This window comes from Ranitomeya imitator, chromosome 10 (assembly GCF_032444005.1).
Source record: "Ranitomeya imitator isolate aRanImi1 chromosome 10, aRanImi1.pri, whole genome shotgun sequence".
In the NCBI taxonomy this organism is placed as follows: Eukaryota; Metazoa; Chordata; class Amphibia; order Anura; family Dendrobatidae; genus Ranitomeya; species Ranitomeya imitator.
The window spans coordinates 109,161,498-109,174,481 of NC_091291.1; the positions used below are offsets into that span (position 1 = coordinate 109,161,498).

The window sequence follows — 12,984 nt, forward strand, 5'->3', positions numbered from 1 at the left end:
CCATAATCAAAGGTGCAGAGCATTCTATATAGCACAGTTGTATATGGAGCATCTATGGGGCAATAATGAACGGTATGGAGCATCTATTTTTATTTTTGAAATTCACCGGTAAATGCTGCATTTTCTACCGTAGGCTTATACTCGAGTCAATAAGTTTTCCCAGTTTTTTGTGGCAAAATTAGGGGGGTCGGCTTATACTCGGGTCGGCTTATACTCGAGTATATACGGTATGTGTATATATATATATATATATATATATATATATATACTAGATTATGGCCCGATTCTAACGCATCGGGTATTCTAGAATATGCATGTCCCCGTAGTATATGGACAATGATGATTCCAGAATTCGCGGCAGACTGTGCCCGTCGCTGATTGGTCAAGGCAACCTTTATGACATCATCGTCGCCATGGCAACCATTATGACATCTACGTCGATACTGTGCCCGTCGCTGATTGGTCGAGGCAAATTCGCAGCAGACTGTGCCCGTCGCTGATTGGTCGAGGCCTGGCAACCTTTATGACATCATCGTCGCCATGCTGTGCCCGTCGCTGATTGGTCGAGGCCTGGCAACCTTTATGACATCATCGTCGCCATGGCAACCATTATGACATCTACGTCGATACTGTGCCCGTTGCTGATTGGTCGAGGCCTGGCGGCCTCGACCAATCAGACGCGGGATGTCTACGTCCTTTATGACATCATCGTCGCTGTGCCCGTCGCTGATTGGTCGAGGCCTGGCGGCCTCGACCAATCAGAAACGCGGGATTTCCAGGACAGACAGACAGACGGAAAAACCCTTAGACAATTATATATATAGATATACTAGATTGTGGCCCGATTCTAACGCATCGGGTATTCTAGAATATGCATGTCCCTGTTATATTTGGACAATGATGATTCCAGAATTTGCGGCAGACTGTGCCCGTCGCTGATTGGTCGAGGCAACCTTTATGAGATCATCGTCGCCATGGCAACCATTATGACATCATCGTCGCTGTGCCCGTTGCTGATTGGTCGAGGCCTGGCGGCCTCGACCAATCAGACGCGGGATTTCTACGTCCTTTATGACATCATCGTCGCTGTGCCCGTTGCTGATTGGTCGAGGCCTGGCGGCCTCGACCAATCAGAGACGCGGGATTTCTACGTCGATGCTGTGCCGGTCTCTGATTGGTCGAGGCCTGGCGGCCTCGACCAATCAGAGAGCCGGGATTTCCAGGACAGACAGACAGACAGACACACAGACGGAAAAACCCTTAGACAATTATATATATAGATATGTAACTTTAGGCCTTTTAGAGATCATTTCATCTTCAACGTGCTTAAGTGTTCACGATAACAGTAATTTTGACTAGGGGTGCCCAAACTTTTAAATGCCACTGTATATCTCACCAAGAAGATAAACTTAAACATTTTTATAGGATTATTAAATATAATGCACTGGGCATTTTTTTTTCAGTAGCTGGTTCCCACATGTCCCACAGTAAATATCAGTCTATCATTGCCATTCACAACGATGAAGAATTACTATATGTGTGGCCTCATCAGCTGGAAAAACATAGTATCATGCGACTGGTGAGAGGCAGACAAGCTCCTGCCAGGCTGAGACATGATGAAGTGATTGGCTGCATTCACTACTGTTAGAAAGCTCTAATTTGCTTTACTAATTAAACACCTTAATTTCATCATATTTGCAAATGTGTAGAAGATGAACCAGAACTAGCATATTGGATATTGACGATATCTAAAAGCGTTTGCCAAAACCTACATCAAGTCTTCCAAAAGTCTGTGGAAAAACGTGTTATGTTATGATGACACCAAAGTTGTTCAGAAGGTATTTTTGGCACAAAGCCAACACTGCACCTCACCAAAAGAACACCATACCTAAAGTTAACCAGCATTATTCTTTAGGGCATAATTTTGCAGTTCTTTTGGAATGTGGGCTTTAGTCAAGGTGAAGGTAATTATTAACCGTTCCAAAAATCAGTCAATTTTGCTACAAAACCTTCAGGCCTCTGTTGAAAAGTTGAAGATTAAGAGGATTTTAGCCTTTCAGCCGAACAACAACCCTAAGCATTCCTCCAAATCAACAAAATAATGGCTTTACCGGAAGAAGATGAACTTTTTGGAATGGCTCAGACCTGAATCCAATTGAACATCTGTGGGTGACCTGAAGAAGACGCTGTATACAGAAGATGCTTTCTTAATCTGACAGATTTGTAGCTACTGTAAGGAAGAGTGGGTAAACATGGCTATTCTAGATGTACAACGCTGATTGACTCAAATCAAAAAGACTGAATGCTGTGATAGTTTCAAACGGGATTCCAACAAAGTATTAGTTTAAGGGTGCAATCAGACGGCTGGATTACTTGTGCGAGGATTGCATCGCCTTCAGCTATCCTGACCTGAGCGAGACAGCTGCATAGAAATAATAGATTGGTACAGATTATGGGTGGAAAAAGTTCTGAAATTATTATTCTTGCTATGATTTTATTTTTTAACATTACAAAAATCTGGCATTCTAACAGGGATGTGTAGACGTTTTATATCCACTGTAATCCAAATGCAAAAAATCTTCATCGGTATGTGCTACTATCCATGTAAACATATGATGATAGTCTATTGGTCAACCTGAGAAGAATCAACACTTCCATCGTCCAGTCCCCAGTTGGCCAATTCTTTGGTCCAGAGTTTTTCCCTTTAGGCTATGTGCACACGTTCAGGATTTTTTGCGGTTTTTTTTTGCGGGTTTTTTGGCCGTTTTCCGCTGGAAAAAAACGCTTAAAAAGCGCATACATAAGCATCCCATCATTTTTAATGCATTCTGCAATTTATGTGCACATAGTAACGAGTATATTCGCTCATCACTACTAGTTACATATCGGTGAACTATCTTCCACCAGAGGATTTTAACTCTACAGCAATGTGCAAATACCATTTCTGGCAAATTTGGGAAAAATCCTCCATTAGAATGTAAAGTCTCTTTTTTGGCCTTTTTATTGCTGATTGTAGGGAGATCAGATCTCCTGAAGTGACAGCCCAGAATCCTACTTCCATAAGTAATGGATGAGGCATTCAATCTCCCAAGCACATGGTGTCGATATGTCCTCTTCTCCCGTCGGCCTCACGTTTTGGGATACCCGCCATTGGGTATGGACACTTGCGTTATACCGTCACTGGCTGAAGCCTCTACATTTTCTCCTCTCTCTGTGCCCGTGCTTGAACTTTCTGACACCATCCCCGCTCTCTCTTTTTTTTTTTGTCTCTTCATTGAGCCGCGCTCTCCCCCGCTGCGACCAGCAGACATTGGGGCATTTCTGTCTTGTATTGCCTTTGTGTGCTCATTAAAAAAGAATCAGAAAATCTATTGAGTGCACGTTTAATGTAACACAGATGTGCGCCACACTACGGTTTTTGCAAATTTCCAACTTTTTTTTTTTTTTTTTCGAGATTCATCAGTGTTTCTTATTATTTACAGAAAGAAACTTGAGACAGCGGAACAGACTGTAGTTTATAAGAAGAAAAAAAAACAAAAAACCATGACATAGTGTGGAATGTGGCTCGTCTTCCAGACCAAACTGACCAGTTTGGCAGGCGCTTGTAGACGGTGACAATCCGCGCTGTTCATTCTAGCACTTGGAGAAATAACTTAAGTGTAAAACCCCATTACACTTGAGGGTCCTTAGTGACAAATTCTATTACCAAGTTGAATGTTATGCTACCAGGAGTTGCTGGATACAGAAGTATCTTTGTTCTCGAGCCTCATTTTTTCCCCTCTCCCCCATTTCCTCTGTATACATTCCTTTTAACTTAATACTAAAATTGAAAAAAAAGTTTTTTTTTGGAGCCCAGTGAACTTTATTCCATATGCCAGAATATATTTTATGGCCTTTCTTTTTAAATCAATAGAACAGAGAGAGGGAGAGTTACAATTTCATGGAGCGGGATCTTTGGTGTTCTTTGTTCTCCCCTTTGCGTTCGATTAATGTCATATTTGCCAGTAGTAAAAGCCAGTTACGGAAACGTTTGAGTATGTGTTGGATGGATTTTCTTTTACAGCTTGGCTCTGATCCTTCTAAGGTACAGAACACTGGCAATGTTAACAGAAGAATCTCCCAAATCCTTTCCAGGACTCTGCAAAAGCATTCAACTATTCTTGAGTTTGTAGCCTTTTTGCCCTCAACTGTTGGTGTCCACCATCGGTGGTTACGTTTTGGTCAATATTTTTTTTTTTAAAGGACACTTTTTTTCCTAATAGTCGAAAACCTTTTTCTCTTTGTGTCTTTGTAGAATGCAAGTTCAGAGGGTACGAAGACCTCGTTGTTGCACAAGTCCTCAAGGTCTTCTTCCAAGGTATTCCGAGACCCAGGCTGAGGGACAGGAGCAGCTGTTCAGACTGACAGACAACATCCAGGATGAGTTGTAAGTACCACAGATTTTTATCAGTCTAATGGGTCTAATTTATTCTACTCGTTATCGGTCGGCTATTTGTGTCACTGAGGTATCTAAAACATGTCTGGTAACATTCCACACTCCTTTGTGTATTTGTTAAAGGGAACCTGTCACCCCGAAAATCGATGGTGAGGTAAGCCCACCGGCATCAGGGGCTTATCTACAGCATTCTGTAATGGTGTAGATAAGCCCCCGATGTTACCTGAAAAAAGAGAAAAAGACGTTATATTATACTCACCCAGGGGCGGTCCCGCTGCTGGTCAGGTCGGATGGGCGTCTCCGGTCCACTGCGGCGCCTCCCATCTTCATTACAAGACGTCCTCTTCTGATCTTCAGCCCCGGCGCAGGCGTACTTTGCTCTGCCCTGTTGAGGGCAGACAAATTACTGCAGTGCGCAGGCGCCGGGCCTCTGACCTTTCCGGCACCTGCGCACTGCAGTACTATCCTCTGCCCTCAAGAGGGCACTGCAAAGTACGCCTGCGCCGGAGCCGTGGCTGAAGATCAGAAGAGGACGTCTTGTAATGAAGATAGGAGGCGCCGGAGCGGACCAGAGACACCCATCTGACCTGACCAGCAGCGGGACCGCCCCTGGGTGAGTATAATATAACGTCTTTTTCTCTTTTTTCAGGTAACATCGGGGGCTTATCTACAGCATTACAGAATGCTGCAGATAAGCCCCTGATGCCGGTGGGCTTACCTCACCCGCGATTTTCGGGGTGACAGGTTCCCTTTAAGGGGACTAAATATTTGTCTACTGGAATTTTTCCATAAATATTTTTTTTTGCCACCGGTTTTGTTCGGGGGTAATGATGCATACTTTATTGGCCATGCTCACCGACAAATGAGAAAGTGTAGATATCGTTCAAACATCCGCTAAGATCTTGTCCCGCCCCTATAAACATGCAAGTGTGGCTTGTGTGAGCATGCACGCTGGGACTTATTGGTGAAGAAAGAAGCCTGCTATGAAATTCCTCAGTCTCCCAGAGCAAATACCCTACAATGCCCATCATGACTAAGGTACACGGATTTGGTATAGATCAGAGGTCTTTGTTCTCGATCTTTCTAGCTGCTGCAAAATTACAATGCACAGAATGCTGTTTTTCAGCCAGGGGTAGTTTTCGGCTGTAGTTTTGCAGCGGTTCAAAAAACTAGATGGTCTTAAAACTGGAGTCTTATGCCCTATTCATCCAGATCGGTGATTTTCTCTCCCGTTTTGATGAGGGGGCGTGTAGGTGTCAGATGCTCCTGATTCATTAAGAGGAGCACAACCCTTAAAGAAACAGGAACGTCTAACTGGTGGCCACTGTGTGCCACAGCAGAAATCTTACTCCAATCCTTAACCGGAGTAAGCTTTTTGGCGTAAGGTATGCCACTGCTCATTGTGCATTGGACAAGCTGTGGTGTCCGTGAACACACACCAAAAGTCACAACATTTTGGTGCAACTCTGAAGTTGCGCAAAAATGTTGTGGCTCTTGAGAACGCTAGAATTCTGGCAAAATTGCTTTGGTGAATCGGGGCATTTTACGTGTAGTTATTTTAGTCCGTGACTGGCCGTTTGTCATTTACGCTCTTATTCTTACGTTACAGTTTCATCGCCGTTGACCACATTGACAGTTACTGCGTGCTGATCTCATCCAAAGCGGTCTACTTTCTGAAATGGGGCGAGTACGTGGACCGTGACGCAATCTTTTTGGAAATTAAGTATGATGATCTCTACCACTGTCTTGTTTCAAAGGACCATGGGAAAATTTATGTTCAGCTAACAAAGAAAGCCGACACAACAAGTAGTGGAATAGCCATACCAGGGCCGTCCCACCAGAAACCCATGGTAAGAGGTTTTTCCTACATCGACTATGTATTTCCTTCTATTTTTTGTTTTTGGATACTTTTATTTCAGAGCTGCTTAATATAAAGCCACTGTCAGCAGTTTGCGTTCTCCTGGTGACCCATCATGGTGGTAACAATATCGGATTGCCTAAAACATGCTGTTCTCCTGTATATTCTGGACTATCTTCGCTTGTTAAAGGATATGGACACCTCTTGGGGATTTTTTTTATATAACTTAAAGGGACTGTGTTAGCACAGAACAACTGATCAAACCAAGCACAAGCACTCGGTGCAGCTTCCCATCTGCTTGTTTTCTGTCTATGTCTGCCCTTCTCTGGCTCTATAAAGCCAGGTTAGTCAGTCAAAGAGGGGAGGGTGGACATAGAGCGAAACATAAGTAGGTGGGAAGGTGGTGCACTTGAATATTTGACCATGCCGTGATGCGCCTATGCTTAAACAGTCATTCAGTGCAGACAGTCCCTTTAAATACATCTATTGTGAGCTAAAATCAGTTTTAAAAATGTGTTTCATTAAAAAAAATTGGTTTATCTGGTTTTTACTGACTGTTTCCTTGCACATGAGTGACTACTGATCAGCTCATTCTGATGGGGAGTTTTAGGCTATGTGCACACGCTCAGGAATTCATGCAGAAAATTCCTGTGAAAATCCGGACATTTCTGCCAGATTTCCGCATAAAATCCGCATGCGTTTTTTCGTGCGGTTTTGACGCGGTTTTTGCGCGGTTTTTTCCGGATATTTCCCAATGCATTAGACAGTGGGAAAACCGCGAAAAAAACGCAAAATTAATGAGCAGGTTCATTATTTTTCCGCAATGCCTTTTTCATGCGGAAAAATGCACATCATGTGCACAGAAGTTGCGGATTTCATTAAAAATGATAGGATGCTTAATGTATGCAGATTATTTTCAGCTTTATAGCGTTTTTATAGCGCAAAAACGCTAAAAAACCGCAAATAATCTGCACCGTGTGCACAGAGCCTAACAACTCTTCTGTGTTTTTTCATGGCTCCTCTCAGCTGATTTTTGACCACAATGTTCAACTCAACCTTGCTGTGGTCTGTTTTCATAAATCAGTGCAAAGGGGCTCAGAAAAAGACAGAAGAGCTATAAACGCCCTCTTAAAAAGGAGCTTACTTGATACTTTGTTAGTCTCTTTCTGCAGACAGCAATAGACGGTGCAACACAAAGGTTATTATTCAAATTTGTAATGAAAAATGCTTCCAGCGGTTGAGATGGGTTTCAAGTCTCACAAACGGTGGTAGTTGGTACAACCCTAATGTGTCAGCAGTTTTTCATCTTCTTAGCTATGATGATTTCTCAGAGCTAGCGTCGGGAGTGTGCGATTTTCGGCCACATTCCGACTAGACGTGTTCAATACTTCTATTGAGGAAGGTCGCAAACATCTAGTTGGCACAAGACCGCATGTAAGCAAATCGCATATTTGCAGTCATTTTCCTCCAGCATCGGAGAATCCACTGAGTGCGTAGTGCCGCCACTGTGAGGATCAACATGTCTGCAGTCACATAGCATGACTGCAGACTTGTGCCCTAAGGCTGGACAACCCCTTTAATCCTGATTTCTAAGCAAATCCCAAGCAATGGTTTTGCGGAGACTACTTGAATCGATGGACTGACTCTTGCATGTGGGATCACCAGTGTTGTTTGGCCATGTTCTCATCTAACTAAGTGATCAAGGAAGAAATAAACACTACGGCTCTCCTGATACACCTCCTGCGGATTCCCAAAATCTCTGATTCATCCTACCCTAAAAAAAAAAGTATTTAGGGCAGAGTATGCAGTGACAAGTAATCAGATGACATTGCTTTAAACTGACAAATGCAATGGGTGTGGGGGTAACATATTGGGGAAAGTTTTCCTAAAACTGAACTTGCACTTTAGATTGTAGTTAGTTACTATTTAAAGGGCTCATATAATTTTACAATAAGGTGTTTTCCTTTCTTTTCATCCCATTGACGGCTTTGTACCGTTCCTTTAAATTTGGGCCACGTTGCAGTATCAGGCATAGCCTTACTCAAGTGTGGCGCTATTTCTGGGGAGATAAGAATGCAGATCCAATACTTTTTTTTTGTGTGTGTTTCTCTTGTTCAGGTCCATGTAAAATCTGAAGCACTTGCCGTGAAAATATCCCAAGAGATAAATTACGCGAAGAGTCTGTACTACGAGCAGCAGCTGATGTTAAGACAAACCGAAGAACAAGAGATCTTGGACTTGAACTATTAAGAAAGAAGAAGCACAGGACTCGAAGCATCACCCTGCCAGGTCCACACGGGCACGTAATCTGCTGTAACATACGTGTGTGTGAATATGTACACCTATATATCCATGTGCGGAGAACACTACTGCCTTTCCAGTATACTGAGGTGGGAGTGGGCTGGGGGGTATAATTTATATTGGGGGTAATCACTATTTAATACGGTAAATAATTATAAATAGACGCACTTGAATCAATTTTGAAGAAATACCTTTATTTTGCTAAATCTGTAAATATTGTACATCTATGATATGATGTAAATATAAGAGAAAATGAAACACCGAATTGCGTGACGTCTGACGTTTGTTTATATTATTTGATCACTTGCACTAGATCTACATAAACCTGCGGCCCGACACATCCCATATCCCAGTGTTCTTGGCTGTCTAAGTATGGAATGTGTTGTGGAAACCCCTTTTCTGGTAGAGCTAATTTGGGGTAAAACACAAGGCACCAGTCAAATTAGGAGCAATGTAGCGGACTTAGGTAACGTTCACATTTGCGTTGTTGGGTGCAGCGTCGGTGACGCAATCAACAGCGCATGTACACAACGCAGCGTTTTGCGACGCATGCGTTGTCATTAGATCGCCCTCTCTGTGCGTCAATATGATGCATGTGTCGTAAAACGCAATACAACGCATACCGGCGCATGTCCATCCATGCGCCCCCATGTTAAAGATAAGGGCGCATTACGCATGCGTCGGTATGCGTCGACGACGCTGCGCCCAACACCGCAAATGTGAACGTAGGCTTACACAGTCTCCTTACACAGCCTATCTGTCCCGTACACAAGGATGGGGGGTTTTAATGTACTCACAGAAATAGGGAAGTTTCAGTACATTACCAAGGGATCTAAGGGGTAACGTTTGTCCTTGACGAGAGTGCCAAGCCTGGCATGTCAGAGTGAGAGACTTATACACCAAGCATGCTCCTCTGGGGAAATTAAATATGAAAATTGACTCTTCCTATTAAGTAGTACTAGAGTTCAAGTCCTCATCCTCTCCGAAGAGGCAATTTGCATAGTACATTACCCCAAAAATAATATGTAATTTATCAGCATAAAGGTTGTATCTCATAGATTCTGATAACTACTCCCAAGAGCTGGACCTTCTTTAAAGGTACCGTCACACTAAGCGACGCTGCAGCGATACCGACAACGATCCGGATCGCTGCAGCGTCGCTGTTTGGTCGCTGGAGAGCTGTCACACAGACCGCTCTCCAGCGACCAACGATGCCGGTAACCAGGGTAAACATCGGGTAACTAAGCGCAGGGCTGCGCTTAGTAACCCGATGTTTACCCTGGTTACCATGCTAAAAGTAAAAAAAAAACAAACACTACATACTTACCTACAGCCGTCTGTCCTCCAGCGCTGTGCTCTGCACTCCTCCTGTACTGGCTGTGTGAGCACAGCGGCCGGAAAGCAGAGCGGTGACGTCACCGCTCTGCTTTCCGGCTGACCGACGCTCACAGCCAGTACAGGAGGAGTGCAGAGCACAGCGCTGGAGGACAGACGGCTGTAGGTAAGTATGTAGTGTTTGTTTTTTTTTACTTTTAGGATGGTAACCAGGGTAAACATCGGGTTACTAAGCGCGGCCCTGCGCTTAGTTACCCAAAGTTTACCCTGGTTACCAGTGAAGACATCGCTGAATCGGTGTCACACACGCCGATTCAGCGATGTCTACGGGGAGTCCAGCGACCAAATAAAGTTCTGGACTTTCTTCCCCGACCAGCGACAGCACAGCAGGGGCCTGATCGCTGCTGCCTGTCACACTGGACGATATCGCTAGCGAGGACGCTGCAACGTCACGGATCGCTAGCGATATCGTCTAGTGTGACGGTACCTTAACATGCCACATCATAGGATTCCACCTTCACAAACAATCAGTCCATCTAATTTCTGCCTTGAGCAGACCAGATCAACTGTAAACTATGAAGCGGTAACAAACTGGTCTGCACATCCGAGAAAAATTTGAAATAAATGTACAGTCATGAAGCTGTAGGCCACCCAAGCTCAAGGAAGAGGGCCGTTAACTAAGTAAGTGAAAATTGATCTGCATTTATTGCAACTACTGGGAAAAGAAGATTGTCTCACAAATTGTCCTAGAAGAGCTTTATGGATTGGGGTTTGAAAAGATTATGATGGACAATTACTATGTTCTCACACAGCATTTTTGCTGCATCCAAAACCTCCTTTATCAGTAAAAACGCTGCGTTCAGACGCCTGTTTTGTGACATTTTCTCAGGAATTTCTGATATGTTATTTTGCAGTGTTTTTTAGGTGTGGATTACATGCAAGATTTTATCCCTCTTTGGCCATATTCCTGATGGGAGGAGAAGTTGCTCCACCATCCCTCCAATTCTTTTTCCACCCACATCAGTTGGTATGGTCACTATATTGACGACCTCCTTCTGGTGTGGATGGGAAATACAACAGATTTTTTTCAGATTTGTTTTGTATCTGAATTACAACACTCTTAACTTGAGATTTACAGCTAATCCACCATCAAATCATGTTACATTTTTGTACATTTGTCTTGTTGGTGATCGCATCGGTGGTAATGTACGTACATTAGTGATGAGCGAGTGTACTCCTTGCTCGGGTGACCTCCGAGTATTTATGACTGCTCGGAGATTTAGTTTTTGTCGCGGTGGCTGAATGATTTACAGCTATTAGCCAGCTTGATTACATGTGGGGATTCCATAGCAACCAGGCAACCCCCACATGTACTCAGCCTGGCTAATAGCTGTAAATCATTCAGCTGCCGCGATGAAAACTACATTTCGATGAATCCGCGATGAAAACCCTAACCCGAGCAACGAGTACACTCGCTCATCACTAACGTACATCACTATATAGAAAGAGTATCTCTGGCAACACCATACCGCAATCTACGAGTCATCCAAAACACACTAATAGTTTTTTCCCTATGCTAGATGAATATTTTTTACGGATGAGGAACATTTTTCTCCAGAAAGTAATGTTGTTCACCATAGATTTCTGGAAAGAGGTTATGGCGGTCACCCAATTCATAGTGCGTTAAATAAAGTCAAAACGAAAACTAAAGATCACATTTTATGTAATACCAGAGATTCCTCTCCAGGAAATACTAATAGTGCACCTGTCACCCTTTCCACATCCTATAGCCTACAATATAACCAAATCATTAAAATCATACAAAAAAAAGTATTCCTGTTATAAATCAGGATGACATATTTCATAAAACTCATTTCTCAGTGTTGTAGATTTGTATACAGCCAAGCCTGCATCCTGCAGTATATTACTCCTCTCATACCCTGTATACAGAGCCTCCTCCTGCAGTATATCACTTTTTTAAGCCCCTTGTGCACAGCCCACCTTGCAATATATCCTCTCAATCCCCTTTATACAGAGCCCCCTCCTGCAGTATATCACTTTTCTAAGCCCCTTGTGCACAGCCCACCTTGCAGTATATCTCTCCTCTCAGTAACCTTTATACAGAGCCCCCTGCCGCAGTATATGGCTTCACTCAGTTCCCTATATGCAACCCATCCTGCAGTATATCTCTCCTCCCAGTCCCCTGTATACAGAGCCTTCTCCTGCAGTATATCACTTTTCCCAGCCATCTGTGCACAGCCCATCTTGCAGCATATCTATCCTCTCAGTAACTTTTATACAGAGCTCCCTCCTGCAGTACGTCTTCACTCAGTTCCCTATATGCAACCAATCCTGCAGTATATCACTCCTCTCAGTCCCCTGTATACAGATCCCCCTCCTACAGTATATCACTTTTCTCAGCACCCTGTGCACAGCCCATCTTGCAGTGTCTCTCTCCTCTGTCTCCTTTATACAGAGCTCCCTCCTGCAGTACGTCTTCACTCAGTTCCCTATATGCAACCAATCCTGCAGTATATTGCTCCTCTCAGTCCCCTGTATACAGAGCCCCCTCCTGCAGTATATCGCTCCTCTCAGTCCCCTGTATACAGAGCCCCCTCCTGCAGTATATCACTTTTCTCAGCACCCTGTGCACAGCCCATTTTGCAGTATCTTTCTCCTCTGTCTCCTTTATACAGAGCCCCCTCCTGCAGTATGTCTTCACTCAGTTCCCTATATGCAACCAATCCTGCAGTATATCACTCCTCTCAGTCCCCTGTATACAGAGCCCCCTCCTGCAGTATATCGCTCCTCTCAGTCCCCTGTATACAGGGCCCCCTCCTACAGTATATCGCTCCTCTCAGTCCCCTGTATACAGAGCCCCCTCCTACAGTATATCACTTTTCTCAGCACCCTGTGCACAGCCCATCTTGCAGTATCTCTCTCCTCTGTCTCCTTTATACAGAGCCCCCTCCTGCAGTATGTCTTCACTCAGTTCCCTATTTGCAGCGCATCCTGCTGTATATTGCTCCTCTCAGTCCCCTGTATACAGAGCCCC

At 43.9% G+C, this 12,984-nt stretch overlaps 1 protein-coding gene across 2 annotated transcripts in view; it reads left to right on the forward strand.

The window, feature by feature from the left end:
- The window catches only part of VPS13D (vacuolar protein sorting 13 homolog D), a 292,394-nt gene extending 283,535 nt beyond the window's left edge, over nt 1-8,859 (forward strand). For both annotated transcript variants that reach the window (XM_069741463.1, XM_069741464.1), the window contains 3 exons: nt 4,295-4,426; nt 6,045-6,285; nt 8,412-8,859. In XM_069741463.1, coding sequence (XP_069597564.1) covers nt 4,295-4,426; nt 6,045-6,285; nt 8,412-8,543 — 505 coding nt within the window. In that variant the 3' untranslated portion in view covers nt 8,544-8,859. The remainder of the gene's footprint in view (nt 1-4,294; nt 4,427-6,044; nt 6,286-8,411) is intronic.
- The last annotated feature ends 4,125 nt before the right edge of the window (nt 8,860-12,984 follow it).